This window comes from Paramormyrops kingsleyae, chromosome 10, assembly GCF_048594095.1.
Source record: "Paramormyrops kingsleyae isolate MSU_618 chromosome 10, PKINGS_0.4, whole genome shotgun sequence".
In the NCBI taxonomy this organism is placed as follows: domain Eukaryota; kingdom Metazoa; phylum Chordata; class Actinopteri; order Osteoglossiformes; family Mormyridae; genus Paramormyrops; species Paramormyrops kingsleyae.
In genome coordinates, this window is record NC_132806.1 from 21,762,660 (window position 1) to 21,781,367 (window position 18,708).

The 18,708-nt window shown below is 38.8% G+C and overlaps 2 protein-coding genes across 9 annotated transcripts in view; both read right to left on the reverse strand.

Annotated features, from left to right (window-relative positions):
- The window catches only part of LOC111859847 (protocadherin alpha-C2-like), a 136,488-nt gene that overhangs the window by 36,636 nt on the left and 81,144 nt on the right, over positions 1–18,708 (reverse strand). The window contains exon 1 of one of the 8 annotated variants that reach the window (XM_072717508.1): positions 11,796–14,300. The exons of 6 other annotated variants lie outside the window; for them this stretch is intronic. In XM_072717508.1, coding sequence (XP_072573609.1) covers positions 11,796–14,171 — 2,376 coding nt within the window. In that variant the 5' untranslated portion in view covers positions 14,172–14,300. Of the gene's footprint in view, positions 1–4,249; positions 6,792–11,795; positions 14,301–18,708 lie in introns of those variants that run through there. One more of the 8 variants, XM_072717501.1, reaches the window with a different exon arrangement.
- LOC111859814 (protocadherin alpha-4-like) lies at positions 7,885–10,204 on the reverse strand. The gene is made up of 2 exons (XM_072717103.1): positions 8,111–10,204; positions 7,885–7,899 (listed from the first exon to the last, which is right to left on the reverse strand). The coding sequence occupies exons 1-2, from the start codon at positions 10,202–10,204 to the stop codon at positions 7,885–7,887; spliced, it is 2,109 nt and encodes a 702-aa protein (XP_072573204.1).

Sequence of the window (18,708 nt, forward strand, 5' to 3'; positions counted from 1 at the left end):
AAAGGACTTCAGCAGCAGTAGTTTTAATTGTATATGAAATGGCTGAGCAATGTTAAGATGGAGAACTAATGAAGCCGTAGCATATCATAGCAATAACAGCAGAATTTGGATTAGTAGCAGCAGAAAAAAACGAGATGCTTCCCTTTTTAAAAATGATATGAATTCGCCAACAGTTCATTCAGTTTTATATGATGCTGCATTTTTCCTGTTAAGACAGGTCTATTGATTATATAGGTTTGAGGCATAAAGTGTTAGTCAGTGTTAGTATATAAGTAATTATGATTTGCCTTTATCACATTCATATATAAAAAACATGACTGATGAATTGTTCCAAGTATCCAAAATACATACATTATAATAGTCAACAGACATTTTTAAATATATTACTCAAAAAAAATCCTGTAAACATATCCACAGATTAATATTCTATGTATGGCTTTGTTTGTTATTTCTAAACCAATATCCCCAGTAACCTAAGTTAGCTAACTTATTATTACCATTAGTACTGGCCTGGAGCCGATCACAGGAAATACAAGGGACAAAGCAGGAAGCACAGTGGAGAAAATACCAGTCTGTTGAGCAAACTCACACAATCAATTACACTCACACACGTGTATGTACAGGACACCCACAAACACATGAGGAGAACATACATATTCCCCACATATTTACTATGAGTGTATTATAAATACAATATTATATAAGTGTGGGTGTAAATATCGTGTTTCTAAGATTAACGCTGCTAGCATCCAGTAAAAAGATTTGCCTTAGATTAATAATAGATTAATAGATTAATAAATTAATAATATGATTTCTTTGCGCATGAAGTCTGCAAAGTTTCAGGACAGTGGAGAGCTCCACAAAGTTCAGCACTATTATATCGGAAAGCGCTCTTGTATAAGCAAAAAGAAACCACTAGGGGCAGTGCTAGTCTAATGTCAAACATGCAATTTACTAATAGTAACTATTTCTTTCTTTCATGATTTACAATTAAGACTTTCCCATTAAAATAATAAAATGTCTTAAATATTTTAATGTAGAACAAGATTAATTATACTTGCTTGTCCAAATTCAGTGGTAAGTATGTATGCATGCTGCAAACTTTGAATGTGACGGATCAGGAACACATACCGATTTATAGAAGCATGATGATAAGATGGGCACATTTGCCTGCATAGTCATAAACTACTACCCAGAATTACCGCATGCTAGACTTACTGCTTGCACAGTGTATCATGAGGTAGGGCTCTCAGATTCAAGACTTCATGTGAATCCAAGTCACTTCCATGTGTCACTTGCAAGTCAACAAAAGAAAAGCTGAAGCATGTGATGTGGAAGATGAATGCATGAACAGCAAAGGGATTTTATATTTAGTTAGCAAGGACCTAAAAATAAACAACAAATTCACGTTTTCAAAGAAATGAGAAGGGGACAGAGCAAATGAATATAAGAATATCAAAAGATGCTGCTCAAAATAACAATTATCAATTTTAAATTTAAACTAACAAGATTTAACTACACATATGAGACTCCTGAACAGTAATTACCACAAATTCCCACTTTTATTGGCTGTCTGTTTTCTGCAGAACTTAAATATCTGACTGTGGCCCTAAAAATTAACCATCAGTGAACTGAACATTATTCTCAAAGATAATAACAAACGGCAGCCGACAGTGTGACAAGGAATCCATACATATTCCACCAAAGCATTGCTGAAAGGCTACACATTGGCTCATTGGTCATGAGAGAATATTCTGCATTTGACAGTAGAAACAAAGTAGCAGCAAACAAAGAGAAATTTGATTACTGCAAAATCAACGATAATAATAACGACTTTCAATGATCGTCTATTTTGATAATAAACAGTGGATAATTTTGCATCAAAGTATATTGATTTCCTACAATTAATATGTAGACCATTCTCTATAATTCAAAAATTATATATCACAGCTAATAATAATTCTGCCACATGCCCCTACTTGATTTACTTGAACTGTTAGGTATAATAACCCTTTCAACCATTTTGATTCAGTTTTAAATCCTATGTTTTTCACAGAATGTAATTCATACCATGCAGCATAAAGAACATATTTCTTGAAAAACTGCTCATGATTTTATATATAAAATCATAGCTTTTTAACACATTCACCATTAAAGTTAAAAAGACCCACAATAATAAGGAGTACTTGCTTCCATAATCACTTAAATAAAATCATGAAGTAATTATTATCAGCATTAAAATTACAGGCATGAAAATACATCTTTTGTAAAAATAGATTTAACAGCTCAGAAAGAATTGCCAAGCAAAGTTATGTTCCCGTCAGAGAGGCCATGAAAACATTTCTAATACATTAACAAAACGAAAAATATATGTTTTAGTTTTCTTACCATAATCGCATTTGAGTTTCAAGTCAACTCTATATTTGCATTTCTCAAGGAAGTCATACAGGCCTTGATTCCAGCACAAACATTTTCTGACTGGGACGATATTTTCAAGTATCTCATTAACAAGAAAGGCTAATGCTAAGTGATACATGATGAACTGTAGAAAATGCCTCCATGACTCAGTCTTTCACTTTAGCTCTGTTGTGCGGCAATTGTACTGTAGCTTGTCTATTGTGTAGTAATTATTTAGCTAGTGCATTCTGAATCATCAGTTTAATGAATTGATACCTTACGGAAATTCTCTTCATGCCTGCCCCGACTCGCTCTCTGTAAGTGAGAACAAGCTTGACTGCGAGGGTCAGCCACCTGTTAGGGTGCCCAGAAAGCTGGGACGGGGGGGACGTGGGGGACGTGGGGGTAAGGGCCTTGCTCAAGGACCTGCAGAGATGCAAAGGCTGGGTTAAGGCTTGAACTGGCAGCCTTCTGATCACAGGCACAGAGGCTGAGCCCACTGAGCCACACAGATGTAAATAACATAAACTATATGAACTGTAAATGCAAGGATGTTTCGTTATTATGTCACCTAACATGGAAAGCAGAATCAAATTAGCTAATTGTGGGGGGTACTAGTTTGGGTGCCTATTCAGCTGGCTAATAAATACTCAATTTTCAATTTTTTTTTTCAAAGTAAGCTGGTCTGAAGCTTTATGTGCAAGCAAACAAAAAAGCAAACAAACAAACAAACAAATCGATGACACTAAAGGCAGTTACTGTGGGTAAGTGTGCCGTGCAGATTTTCCCCGTTGCTGGGCTCACCCTCTTAACATGACCAGCACCATAGCTATCCTGATTAAAGCCAAGGGAGATTGTCTTTGAAGGAGAATTACAGCCGGTAATTAAGACAAAGGCGGTGTTTCTTCTCAGGAGAAAATAACCCGGGTTAAATTAAACATCCATACATCTTCGCAGCACTTTACCGAGAGCGGGGAGGGGAGGGGGGAGGTCATCATGGGAGATTGGCTGGGTGCACCGTGAACAGGTCACCAGTCTGTCACAGGGCACACACAGACACACTTCAGTCATCTCGAAAAATGCCAAGTAGCCTAACTGCATGTTTTTAGGCTGTAGGAGCAGAGGTGGGACACAAACCCCCGACCTTGGACATATGAGGTAACCTAGCAATAAATGAGCAAAAATTACATGCAATACCCTGTATGTATTTGGGATAAAAGTCTTATCTCTAACCTGGCACTAGGTAAGCAGTGGAAAAAACAGATGGATGGATTAAAAAGCAGTTATTGTTCCATAATCACTTGTTTTCATGAAAGGTCACTGAAATAGAGACGGAAATTAGAAACTTAGTCCCAGATAAAGTCCTAAACTACCAGAAACAAGTCATGTCAAATTTGACAGATTTTGATACTCAGTCAGTTAAGTCAGTTATTATTTTGTAATAATGAATTTTCAATTCATTAAATTTAATGAGTGAAAAATGAGTACTTTACCACTTAATGAGTACTTTACCACTTAATGAGTACTTTACCTCTATCAGACATCAGGGCCAAATTTACAGTAGTGGAGGCCCCTAGACTAAAGTTGCTGTTGGGACCCGACTTACAGTATAAAATGCTGCTGGTTAGCTTCTGTATAAGCCTGTGCATATGACTGGCATTTCTGGACACCTAAGAACACATGTAATACAAATCGGAACTGGGAAGAAATGGTGAAAAAACTGTCAAGATATAATATGCAGGTTAACAATACATTCTTTCAACCCAACCACAGTATTTAACTAAAGCTCACGATCAGCAACTACATCATTACACGAATATAGATCTTAAACACCAAGTAGAATACTTCTTACCTTCTCAGTCTTAGGCAAGGTCTGATTTTTTTCAAGAGTATCAGTGCCATTAATACTTATCAGATCCACATCTGCAGTCGGACACCGTGCGGGAAAAACCACAACGTCACTCTTCAGGGTGTCTGAACTAAAACACACGTCATACTGCTGGGTAGATTTAGAGTAAGACCAGCTCCCGTCAGGGTGGGTGGTGATCACTGGGGTGCTGTACTTGTTGAAACTGTCCGTCCGGTGACATTTTATAGCTATTAAACTTAAAAGGCTCAGTAAAAATATGAGTGACACTGAGACTATGGCAATGAGGAGATAGAGGTGTAAACTGGAGAAGCGATCCTCCTTCACTGGGCGCTCTTTGAATGCAGTCTGTATATCCCCGTTACCTTCAACAACCATAACATCCATAGACACTGTAGATGAAAGAGAAGGATCTCCATTGTCAGAAACCAAAATGACCAAAGGGTGGGTCCGTAAGTCACTGTCACTCATTCTCCTTTTAGTCCTAATCTCCCCTGTACTGGTTCCAATTCTGAAGAGATTGGTTCCTTTAGGTTCAGAGATGTGATAGGACAGCAGAGCATTATAACCGGAGTCAGTGTCCACAGCCCTGATCTTGGCCACAAAGTATCCCGCTTCAGCAGAGTAGGGAATGCTCTCTGTATTTACAGAGCCCTGGTCCGAATAAGGTGGGAGAATCTGGGGACTATTGTCATTCACATCCAGTATGAAAACGTTCACAGTAACATTGCTACTTAATGGAGGGACACCAGAGTCTGTGGCCTGAACCCTGAACTGGAAAGTTTTAATTTCCTCATAGTTTAAACTTTGCATGCTGTATATGTCCCCAGTGACGGAGTTTATGTTTACTATCGTGGATACCGGCACGCCTTTGCTATTGATGTTCAATAATGAATATGTAATTTGTGCGTTTTCATTGGCATCAGCGTCAAAAGCAGTAACTCTTTCTATAAGAGCCCCAGCTGGGCTGTTCTCTTTCAGATAGACACTAGCATCTGGATTGGGAAAACGCGGTGCGTTGTCATTAACGTCAGAAACGTGCACGGTAATAACAGTGACGCTGGAAAGAGGCGGGGTCCCCTCATCAGACGCTGTGATGGTAACATTGTACTGAGAAACTCTCTCTCTGTCAAGCGGCCCATCAACGACTAATGAGTAATAGTCTTTATAAGGTGACTGCAGTTTGAAAACAGCAGTGCCAGTTATTTTACAGTGTACTTCGCCGTTCTTACCCCCATCGTTGTCTTTGACAGTTATTAAGCCAACCATTGTCCCGAGTGCAGCGTCTTCTTTTAGAGTATCGATTAATGATGTTACGGAGATTTCCGGATAGTTATCATTCACATCAATAATTTCAATGAGGACCTTGCAGTGAGCTGATCTTGGGTTGTGTCCTTTGTCTTTTGCTTGAACACGAATTTCAATTGCATTGTTTGCTTCGTAATCCAGAATCCCGTTCACCGTAATCTCACCGCTCCCCGGATCAATAGCAAACATATCGATGTTATTATCATTGTCATGGTTTATAAAGGAGTAAATTATTTCACCATTTTGGCCCTCATCCAGATCCGAAGCAGAAACTGTTATGATGGAAGATCCGTATGGTGCATTCTCTGGAATACGGGCCTTGTACAGTGTTTTATTAAAAACAGGGACGTTATCATTGACGTCAAGCACATTGATAATTATTTGCATGGTACCAGACCTCGCAGGTTTTCCTCCGTCAACAGCAGTTAATACTAGTTGGATCACAGGCTGTTTCTCTCTGTCCAAAGCTTTCTGTAGAACCATTTCCGCTGATACACTTTGCTCTCCACTCTGAACCTCCAGACTGAAGTGTTCATTCGGAGTCAGTCTGTAGCTTTTTACGGCATTATTTGCCACATCTGCGTCACTAGCTTTCGGTAATGTAAATCGCTCTCCTGGATACGCAAACTCTGAAATATTCAGATGACTATTTGCTACACGAAAAGAGGGGGCATTGTCATTGACATCTAAAATATTCACGTCAACACGGTATAGTTTTGGAGGCGATTTAGCCATCGCTTCTAGATGCAACGAACATTTCACATTCCGACCACAATGCGCTTCCCTGTCTATTCTCTCTTTCACGTACAGCATCCCTGTTTTTATATCCACACCAAAATACCTTTCATTGGTGCCGGCTGCAATATGAAACCTTCGCGATTCCAGTTCATGCCCAGGGATATTCAGATCTTTAGCCAAATTTCCGACAGCAGTACCTGGATCCGATTCCTCATTCACAGAATAAACAGTTTGTCCGCAGGAGAATTCCATGAAGAACATCATCAAAAGAACGTACATCCAGCAACGGCTTTTTTGACTTGACATCGTGATCCAATTGCAGAAAACATGCACATTCCAAAACCAAGTGTCTGGTTTAGAAATACTGAACATTACATTATAAATATAAAGCACTAATTACGAAAAGCAGGCCCATGGTTCTAACTTATCCTCGTCTTCAGAGAGAGCTTTGTTAAAAGGAAACATTCCTTTCTAAAACGAGGAGGAGCCAGAAAGCCTAATAATCCCTTTTTGTTAGTCTATGGCGACACCACGTGGAGATGAAATTTGGTGTAGCACAGAAGCCAAAAATTATATCAAATATAACATATGACTTGCTTTCTTATTAGCCATTATCACATCTCCGGTCGAATTCAAGATCATTTCAGCGAATGCGATTAGCCAATAGTTTACATTCAGCTGTAAAATGTCAGTCCACCTACATACTGAAATTTGCATATTTTAGACGAAATACCTTGCAAATATTATGTCATATATAAGTAACCGTAACGAAACGGTATAGATTAGTGGGAGACGTTTGTAAATGCATATTTAGGCCTACTAATTACATTAGTCGATTTCGTCGTGTGCATAAATAAAACATTGATAAATAAATGCCCGCTATTTTTATTAAGATAATCAATTTTCCCTCCGCTTTTACTGAATTTGAAACATACACGAAAATTAACATCAAATGCATTATTAAATCAGTAAACGCTATAAGCACATTTTTCAGTCTCGAAAATAGCACTGATGAACAAAGAGTATGTCACAAAATTGCTAAGTGTTTTTAATGTACTTTTCAATGCTGACTGAGTCACACACAGTTTTTGAGTAACGTCATTTTTAGGCCATGTTGATTATTTAGAAGTTCTTATTAAGAATGAATGGCTTGGTCTCTGTTAATGTTTAATTAATTAATTAATTAATTAATTAATTAATTAAATCCAGCACAAGAAATATTGTAGGATTCACCTATTATGTTTCGTTTGACAAAAAAGTAAAAAAAAAAATTGTTGACTAACGTAACAAAAGTTTCGTAAAACGTAATTTTAATTATCATTAAAAGCAACACATGCAGCAGCAATAATAATAATAATAATAATAATAATAATACAAAATACCCTTAAACTGCATCGAAAATCTGCATACACTGTATTCGCAGTTAAATAGGCTATCATGTTACAAAATACTCAAATTCAAGTAAACTGACCAAAATGATGCTAATAACTTTAGGCAAATTTCAACATTTATTCTTACCTTCTCACTCATGGGTAGCGTTTGGTTCCGTTTAAAAGTATCTGCTCCATTAACGCTTATGCCATCGGCCTCTGTGAACGCACACGGCGAAGGGAAAACAACCACATCACTCTTCAACGTGTCTGAACTAAAACACACGTCATACTGCTGCGTAGATTTAGAGTAAGACCAGCTTCCGTCAGGGTGTGCGGTGATCATTGAGGCATCGTATCTGTTCAATGTGCCGTCTGTCCTGTGACATTTAATAGCTATTAAAATAAGGAGGCTCACTAAAAATATTACCGACACAGACACAATAGCAATAACCAAGTATAGATTTAAAACAGAAAAGCTGTTGTCCTTCTTTGGCCGTTCTTTAAACTGAGTCCGGACTTCCCCAGTACTTTCAACAACCGCAACATCGATAGAAACTGTTGATGACAGAGAAGGATCTCCACTGTCAGAAACCAAAATGATCAGTGGGTGGATTCTCAAGTCATTGTCACTCATTCGCCTTCTGGTCCTAATCTCCCCAGTACTGCTTCCAATTCTGAAAAGATTGTTTTCCTTGGATTCTGCGATGTGATAAGAAAGTAGAGCATTATAACCCGAGTCAGCGTCCACAGCCCTGATTTTGGCCACAAAGTATCCCGCTTCCACGAAGTAGGAAATTCTTTCAGTATTTACAGAGCCTGGATCAGAGTAGGGCGGGAGAATCTGAGGACTGTTGTCATTCATGTCAAATATGAAAAGGTTCACAGTCACATTACTGCTTAGTGGAGGGACACCAGAGTCTGTTGCCTGAACACGAAAATGGAAGGTTTTTACATCCTCATAGTCAAAGATCTGCACGCTGTATATATCCCCAGTTGCAGAGTTGATGCTGACTATGGGATTAGTCAGAACTTCTTTGTTGTTGCTGTTCATCAATGAATACGTAACTTGAGCGTTTTCTTGGGCATCAGCGTCGAACGCAAACACAGTTAAAATATGAGACCCAACTGGGTTGCTCTCTTTAAAAAATACATTGAGCTGCGAATCTGAAAATCTCGGCGCGTTGTCGTTTACATCAGAAACGTCCACTGTAATAATTTTAGCGACAGAGAGAGGCGGAGTTCCTTCATCAGTCGCTTTAATGGTGACGTTATACTGAGACACTGTTTCTCTATCCAGCGGCCCGTCAACTACCAAAGAATAATAATTCTTGTAGGAGGACTGTAACTTAAACGAAGTAGACCCTTCGATGTGACAATTCACATCTCCATTTTTACCTCCGTCTCTGTCTGATACTACAATTGAAGCAATTGCAGTTCCAATTTTGGCGTCCTCTCTAACCGTGTTTGTTGAGGTCACCGATATGTCGGGAGCGTTATCATTCACATCAATAACTTCAATTAGAACTTTACAGTGAGTGCTCCGAGGCAAATGACCCTTATCTTTAGCTTGTACCCGTAATTCAAAAGCAATATTTTCCTCGTGATCAACAGTACCATTAATGAAGATATCACCAGTATCTGGATTAATGGCAAATATTTCAGATGCTTTTAAATGAGCATGTTTCAGAAATGAATACACGATTTCACTATTGACCCCTTCATCTAAATCCGTAGCATTAAGAGTAACAATTGTCGTCCCACGAGGAACATTCTCTGACACCCGAACCTTGTAAAGTGTTTGAGAAAACACCGGATTATTGTCATTGCTGTCCAGCACATTAACCGTAATTTGCAATGTCCCGGATCTAGGAGGCTTTCCCCCATCCACAGCAGTCAGCAGCAGCTGAATCACAGACTGTTTCTCTCTGTCTAAAGCTTTCTGCAGTACTAACTCCGCAAATAAACTCTGTTCGCCACCGCTTTGTACATCCAAAGAAAAATGTTCGTTAGAACTGAGTTTGTAGGTTTTTACTGCATTACTACCCACATCTCCGTCACCCGCCAATGGAAGTGGAAACCTGTCCCCAAGAAAAGCGTTTTCAATAATATTTAAAGTCTGACCTTCGGCAGGAAAGGCGGGAGCATTATCATTCACATCTAAAATATTTACCTCGATACGATAAAAATTTAATGGATTGTGTGCAACCGCTTCTAATTTGAGAGGACATTTCGGGGTATCAAGACACAGCTCCTCTCTGTCGATGCGATCACTCACAATGAATAGACCGGTTTTAGCATTTACCTCGAAATATTTTTTATGAGGTCCCGACACAATCTGAAACATACGTGATTCCAGTTCTTGAACATTCAGATTCAAATCCTTGGCAATATTCCCAACAACCGTTCCCTGGTTTACCTCTTCTGAGACAGAATATACAATCTGACCGAGGTTTGGATCCAGTAAGCTAAGAAGCACGACAAACTGCGCCCAAGCCGTCGTCCTTTTGTTGAAAACGCCCATCGCTGTTACCGTGTAATAAGGGGCATCAGCATTTCAGCAGGTATATTAGGAATGCAGAAGGTAGTCGCTTGATAATTACTTGCAATTTCGCAATTCATCCAATATACAAACACAGAGCATGTTAGCTGACTGTGTCAAATTACAACAAAAGCTTCAGTACATGACACGCGCAGCACTGAGGGAGGAGTCTCAGAAAATACATTCCTAAAACACTCCGTTTTGCGGTCAACAGTGACGCCCAGTGTAACTATTCAAAATGTACATTCTGACATCTTATTGATTTAATACTGTTCAGGTTCAAGATTGTCTTATTTGCCATTTGTACAAGCACAGAGAGTAAAGGTACATAAGATTTTTTGTGCGAAGCTCTTGGAGTCAACAGTAAAGAAAAGAAATAGTTAAAAGCCCAGGTTATATAATCCGAATACGTAGTACTAAGACATTGTAAAATACAATAAAATCCCACTTTCAAAAATCTTGAGATTCAAACATAGGTAATAGTGAAACATTGTAAAGTGCAGTTATTAAGGTGCACTCTGTAAAACACTGTAAAAACACTGTCAATAAAAAAAGGTAAGAAATAAAAAACAGAAGTTCATTTAAGAGTATTGCACATCCTAGATGCTACAGTAAAACAATGCTGATCACACTATAAATCAACACTGTGGACCAACACTGCTTTCATTTAACAAATATTGCACATCTGAGGTTAAGTACGCACATTTTTCTCTTCTGTTGTGTGTTTAGTCACTGGTCGAGAGAAAATCAAGCAGAAAATAAAACAACCGGATAATTTAAATGTCATTCTAAAAATAAGGGCCACACCTTTAAAAGGCTGAAACTTCAAGTACATGTAATATTTTTAATTCTGAAAGTACATTAGATCATATTGGAAATCTGCATTAAAACACACTTTGAAAGTGCACATCGGAAAGAAGCAGACTTTTCCATTTGTGACACTGCAATACGCATGGAGGCCGCCATGCATCAACTGGGGGCGATCAGTCCCACAGCAGCCTATGGTACAGTTACACTACAACACGCATGGAGGCCGCCATGCATCAACTGGGGGTGATCAGTCCCACAGCAGCCTATGGTACAGTTCACCAAAACGAGGGCCACAGGATGCCTCTTGACTGAGTCTTTCTGACATTTCCCCCCTTTCCCTTAATAAACTTCGCCCTTGCAGGGGTATTTGCCGGCACCCTCATCTCTCACACCTCCTTCCCCTCAACATTGTATTTATATAATTACTGTACAATTTTTACACTTGATGAAAAACCTAATTGTATAGCATGTTTAAACAATAGAGAAACCATGACAGTAAACTTCTTTAAGCAATGAAGTTGGTAACATCTGTTCTAAAACCTCCTTTGCTCCTGCTGGTTACTCTTTTGTTTATATCGAGTCCCTGTGAAACTAAGTATAGGCAAAACGCAAAAGCGGGAAAAGAAATTCAAATGCCACAAGCCAAGCTTATTTTGAAAAGAGAGGTTTCATGACAATACGAATCATTTACATGTGGTGATTGGAATAGGTATATTTAAATACACATATAATAGTAGGTTAAACACTACATAAACACTCTTACCTTTTCACTTTTAGGCAATGTTTGGTTCCGTTTCAAACTGTCAATTTCATTAATACTAATAAGGTCCGCATCTGCTGATGGACACGGCGCTGGGAAAACAAGCACGTCACTCTTCAGGGTGTCTGAACTAAAACACACGTCATACTGCTGGGTAGATTTAGAGTAAGACCAGCTCCCGTCAGGGTGGGTGGTGATCACTGGGGTGCTGTACTTGTTGAAACTGTCCGTCCGGTGACATTTTATAGCTATTAAACTTAAAAGGCTCAGTAAAAATATGAGTGACACTGAGACTATGGCAATGAGGAGATAGAGGTGTAAACTGGAGAAGCGATCCTCCTTCACTGGGCGCTCTTTGAACGCAGTCTGTATATCCCCGTTACCTTCAACAACCACAACATCCATAGACACTGTAGATGAAAGAGAAGGATCTCCGCTGTCAGAAACCAAAATGACCAAAGGGTGGGTCCGTAAGTCATTGTCACTCATTCTCCTTTTAGTCCTAATCTCCCCGGTACTGGTTCCAATTCTGAAGAGATTGGTTCCCTTGGGTTCAGAGATGTGATAGGACAGCAGAGCATTATAACCGGAGTCACCGTCCACAGCCCTGATCTTGGCCACAAAGTATCCCGCTTCAGCAGAGTAGGGAATGCTCTCTGTATTTACGGATCCCTGGTCCGAATAAGGTGGGAGAATCTGAGGACTGTTGTCGTTCTCATCCACTATAAAAACGTAAACAGTCGCATTACTGCTTAGTGGGGGGTCACCAGAATCCGTGGCCTGGATTTGAAAACTGAAAGTTTTTTCCTCTTCGTGGTTAAAAGTCCGCATGCTGTATATATCCCCAGTGACGGAGTTCACGTTTACTGCAGAAGAAACCGGAAGCCCTTTACTGTTATTGTCCAATAATGAATACGTAATTCGAGCATTTTCATTTGAATCGGTATCATAAGCAGTTACGGTTTTTAAAATATCGCCAACTGGACTGTTCTCTTTTAAATAAATGTTAAGATGCTGCTCAGGGAAGCGTGGCGCGTTGTCATTTACATCAGAAATAAATACAGTAATGATGCTGAAGTTGGACAGAGGCGGGGACCCCTCATCAGTAGCTATAATGGTGACATTGTATTGAGGAGTGCTCTCTCTGTCTAGCGGCTGGTCGACTAATAGTGAATAATAGTTCTTGTAAGATTGCTGAAGCCTAAACGATGGAGAGTCTGTAACACGACAGGTTACAGCTCCATTTTTGCCTCCGTCTTTGTCCGACACCGTTATCAAAGCCACCGCTGTTCCGATTTTTGCGTCCTCTCTCACCGCGCTGGTTATTAATGTCACTGAAATCTCCGGAGCGTTATCATTGACATCAACGACTTCAATAAGTACTTTACAATGAGTAGCGCGCGGTGGGTGGCCTTTATCTTTCGCCTGTACTCGGATTTCAATAGCAGCACTTTCCTCATAGTCAATATTTCCCTTAATATTTATCTCACCTGTCTCCGAATTAATTGAAAACATGTCCAAAGATTTAACATTTCCATGTTCCACAAAAGAATAGACGATTTCTCCATTTACACCTTCATCTATATCTGTTGCATTTAAAGTCATTATTCTTGTGCCATGCGGAATATTCTCTTTAACACTAACTTTGTAGACAGTTTGGGGAAACACTGGATTATTGTCATTGGTGTCCAGCACATTAACAATAATTTGCAGCGTGCCAGTTCTCTGAGGCTTTCCTCCGTCAATAGCGGTCAATAGAAGCTGAATCACAGGCTGTTTTTCTCGATCTAAAGCTTTCTGTAGCACCAACTCGGCCGACACACTCCGATCTCCGTTGTTCTGTACATCCAATGAGAAATATTCATTAGCATTTAGCTTGTAGCTCTTTAGTCCGTTGCCCCCCGCATCTGCGTCACGAGCCAGAGGAAGGGGAAACCTATCTCCGGGAAATCCATTTTCAAAAATGTTTATCGAATGATCTCTGACAGGAAATAACGGAGGGTTGTCATTCACATCTAAAATATTTATTTCTACACTATGAAGACTGAGCGGATTGTGTGCAATTGCTTCCAAATTAAGGGAACATTTCAAAGCATCTAGACACAGCTCTTCTCTATCGATGCGATCGACAACAAATAATACGCCGGTTTTAGGATTTACCTCGAAATATCTCTTGCTGTTCCCCGATATAATCTGAAACATGCGTGATTCCAGTTGCTGAATGTTGAGATTCAGATCTTTGATTATATTCCCAATGACAGTTCCCGTATTCACTTCTTCCGACACTGAATAGACGATCTGGCCGCGGTATAAATCCATCCAGGACAACAATACTACAAGCTGCACCCAAACGGGTTTCTTTAGCGTCAAAATAAACATTGCTCTTCAAGTTATCAGACGCGAACGTTATTTTTTTTTATCTAAATTATTTTATTTTAGTTTTTGCCTTCTCTGTAAAGCCCATTGGCCCACTGCAGTGGAAGTGCACACCGAAACACAATAGGCGCAGTTCTGCGACCGGAGAGCACAGCTGAGGGTGTAACCGTGGGTATTGCAGCCTTTGTTTTCACAGTCAACAGTGACACCGTGTGTTTAACGATATATGCATATATATATTTAGAGTTAGTGGCTATTAATCTAAATATCAGCTCATCTTAAAAATGGTAAGTGGCAGGGCATGTCGTGAATGATTCCAACGATACTGATAGAAACCCTAACAAAAATTGGAACACAATAGAATTGCTCTGGGTTGGTCGCCCCATATCATATGCTGTCATCGGGCCCAAAATCTCTAGCGGTTGGTACTCCTGCTTAGTGGATAGCAGAGCCTCAGGGTGTCCTTAGGTCTGTATGTGAGCTGCCACGTGCCTGTACTTTATGTAAGTTATTGAAAGTTACTGTAATTGTAACTTATGTTATTGTAATGGGTGAATAGCTATTGCAAAGGGAAAAGAGGTTTAAAAGGAATTTGTTGAACATGACAATTTTTCCGTGATATCTTTAGTCTTACTTTTTTAACTTCATCTAAATTTCTCTGCAAAGTACAGTAATTTGTTCTACTATAAATATGTTTTCAAAGGCATCCATAGATGTTAATTTTGACCAACTTCAGATACTGTTTAATATGTTCAGGATATGGAAACCTCAAGTACACAACAATTAAATAAATAAATAAATAAATAAATAAATAAATAAATAAATATAGATAGATAGATAGATAGATAGATAGATAGATAGATAGATAGATAGATAGATGACAAGTAATATAGATGATATGCTCCGTGCCACTACAATGGACAGTACTCCACACATACTTGACTACAGTATTTTCTCCTAGGAGGTGCAAGGTGAGAACATAGACACACACACACACACACACACATATTTGCAATAAAGTACTGTTAGAAATTGATGTGATAAACACAAGACACATTTTAAAATATAATTTTACAATACGATTTAATTTCAATGACCTTAAAATGTGACCAGTAAAATTTTCATGTGACCAGTAGGGGGTGGAATTGCACCCCCTGCAAGCACCCCCCCCCCCCCCCCCCCCCCCCGGACTCCAAAGTTTTTATTCCACAATTAAAATTATAAAGTAAACTTTCATAAGCATGTCGATGGAAAATGCATCACTGGTTGTATGAAATGTCAGTTGCGGTTCCACATGAGGTTACCATACAACTTCCAAACTAGCAAAACAGAACACTTTTCCAATAGTCCTTCACTTTAATCCATTGGAAAGAACCAACCATGCTCTTAAAGAACAATATCCATGTAAAATACAACTTCTCTAGGGATAGCATGATAGAGAGTAAATGACAGACAAAAAAAAAACCTGTTAACGTTTGCTAAAGCCAACTTGACAAAGTTATACAACATTTTTGTTGTATGTCTCGGCCTGTTTTTTATATGTTTATAACATCTATAGACATAATTTCAATAAGGTTCTTATCATTTGGTTTGTATCCTGAAGATCTCCACCTATTTTTGAAGTTTGGCATTTAAATCACCATGCTAATACAGGCTAATCACTTTGACAAAAAGTGAGAAGCAAAGATAATCATACTGACAAACCATTAAGTAATTTATCATTGCTAAAGCTACACTATTATGTGTAATATGAATCATAATCACTTCATAACTGCTTGTCTAGCAATATTTGTTAAAATAACTGTATACTCTTATGTCACCTGAGTTAAGTGGGACATGCAAGGCACTAATTCACTGGCAGAAGGAAGTAAAATTCGAATCCATCTGAAACTGAAAGCAGACGTATGTCTGCTACAGGAACACACCTCACAGCAGCTGAGCATAAAAAAATCACTTTTCTGTGTCATAGTCATATCAACTAATTGATTAATTAAATGGCACTATTATCCCACAATGACATAGAAGCTGATTCTCTATGATGTTACACCATCCGACAGAGAACACACATGCTGAGGAGGATCATAACAATAAATTAGTCAAACATTTTGAAAATCTAATGAAACATAGTAAGAAAAACAATAAAATCCAAAAGTCATAAATGGTGATTTCAGAATTTATTACAGCAGTTATTATAAAGATGGAAAAGAACAGGACTCATCAGAAGTTGAGACTATTTTAAAGTAAAAGTATAAAGTAGGAGTGCAGGAAAGTCAAAGCAAAGCCCTAGAGTCATTATTCACAGCAGCATATTTTTCAAGTTCAGTTAATCACATGTCAGATAATCCCTCCTGGTCCTGATGGGCACCCCCAGTCTCTTAAATACTTTCTGTCACCTCTCTTGCTATTGCTCATCAAAATGGCCACAGAAATAAAATGTTCTCCACCCATCCCTCTTCATGCACATTCAACTATGATCTCAGAACCGCTAAAACCAAATACCCAGTTCCATTTAGACACCTGTTCATCATTCATCAGCTGTTCATCAGTTATCGATCATTATCATTCATTAATACAGATCTTAAAATTATCAGCACAGCAGCTTGAATCTGTCACTACATCCCTTTCACCGGACAGGATTTATTAACATGCTCCACAAGCAAAACATGTGGTGAGTCTATATTTAAACTAATGAACGTCTCTTCGCATTTATGTCAGTGAATGAGCATAACTATGTCATAAAATCCTCTGCTGCCTTTCACCGTAGGCAATATGAAATATAATTTTATATACATTTCTTCCAGTTTAACAGACTTGTTCACTCTCAACATTACGCCACTGTTAAATGTACTGAAAATGACCTAATGGACAAATTAAGCATTTTCAGTCACTGCCACCAATAGAGTGACAAAATGTCCTAAAATATATTCCTTGTGATGATACTGGCACAACCAGTTACACATTGGTTTAACACTTTAACACACTTGGTCTAACACTAATACTAATACTAATACTTTAATATCAAAATTTACTGCAGAAACAACAAGTGTTCCATAAAACTAAAAACTTTGCAAAAAGACTAAACTTTCATCATTGTACCTGGCAAATCAGCTACAATATTTATCCAAAGGCATCTGTAAGGGCTGGAGAAGAGCTAGATAAATTAGATAACAAGGGCACTCCTGATGGGGAAATTGGGGACAGGTGTCCAATGTTATATTAAGGCAAGGTGTAGGAATATAAAGTTTGGCCTTACACCTCACTTAGGAGCTAGAGCTTCTAGTAGGTAAATGGGGGTTATGGTAGTAAGTCCTAGAGATCATTGGGTTCTAAGAGCTCTATATAAGTCGGGGGGGGGGGTTACAGATGGTAGAGCGGGAGTTTAGGGTCTGTAAGTGCGGTGACCAGGAACTCTATCCTGACCGTAATCTGCCTGTGATTTGTGTGGGGTAGCATTTTAAAGGGGCTTAACTATTGTGGGCATGGGGCAATGTCCTATTGGGGATTGTGGAGGTTAGCCTTGGATTAGAGCCTGTGACCTGTAGGGTTGGGGCTGTGGTCCATGAGGATCTACTGAAGCTGGGGTCCACTGTTGAAGTTTGGGGTATAGTTGGGCCAGCTTCAACTATAAGTTATAATTTCAGGGAATCCATAACCACAGAGAATAGTTGCAGATAAATCAAACAGGATGAGAAATATCCCTTGCTGCCAAGTCTTTAAACGACAAAATATTTTGATTCTTTTTCAACTTATACAACATTAACAGTTCAGTGGAATTATTCAAGTTTGTTATAACCCCAGCATACATACGCCAATATAGCACTGCACAGACTTCTTAAAATATGAGACACCACTTACACCAGGTCTTCAAAAACAATTCATTCATTAGCTTTCAGGATCTGGATAAGAAATATGCCACTAGGAAAGTATAATATCTATAATATTAATATTACTACTGAGAACATGAAAATTTGAGAGGTTAATGTTACTATTCAAAGACAATAAAATGTGAATATTTTTGTTGTATTGTACATCAGATGTAGTTGTAATCTGCCTTTTATGGATTTTGCAAAGTATCTGTGCATATCAGAAGCCTGTCCTACGCGGCCAGCAAGCATCTATCCACTCTGCCAAGCTTCAGCACCACGGACAGAGCCACAAGCGCCAGTTATTGTGACAGCCACACATTACTGAAAAAACGCCAAACATTCCAGGCCCATAAGCTGACTGAGGAATGGAAGCAACTTTTGAGATGGACTGTAAGTCTTAAGTTTGGTAGTTCGGTGACTGGCTACGTGTCTGATCAGTGGCAATCAAGTTTAAGGGGCATCAAATCTGTAATTTATATGTGTGGCTACATGCCTGACAAACACTCAATTTTCATACTTGAACATTAAAGTAATTAGTTTCTTATTAGTAATTAGCTACTATACCATCTAGCGCTCTTCGCTTAAAAGTTTAAGTGTTGCTACAACGATCTACAGCTAAAACCATCTCCACACTACAATCATACCCATTTTATTTCTCATATTTTTGATATATC

Excerpts from the sequence above, each read along its gene's own strand:
- LOC111859814 (XM_072717103.1), bottom strand. The coding sequence starts at position 10,204 with ATGGGCGTTTTCAACAAAAGGACGACGGCTTGGGCGCAGTTTGTCGTG.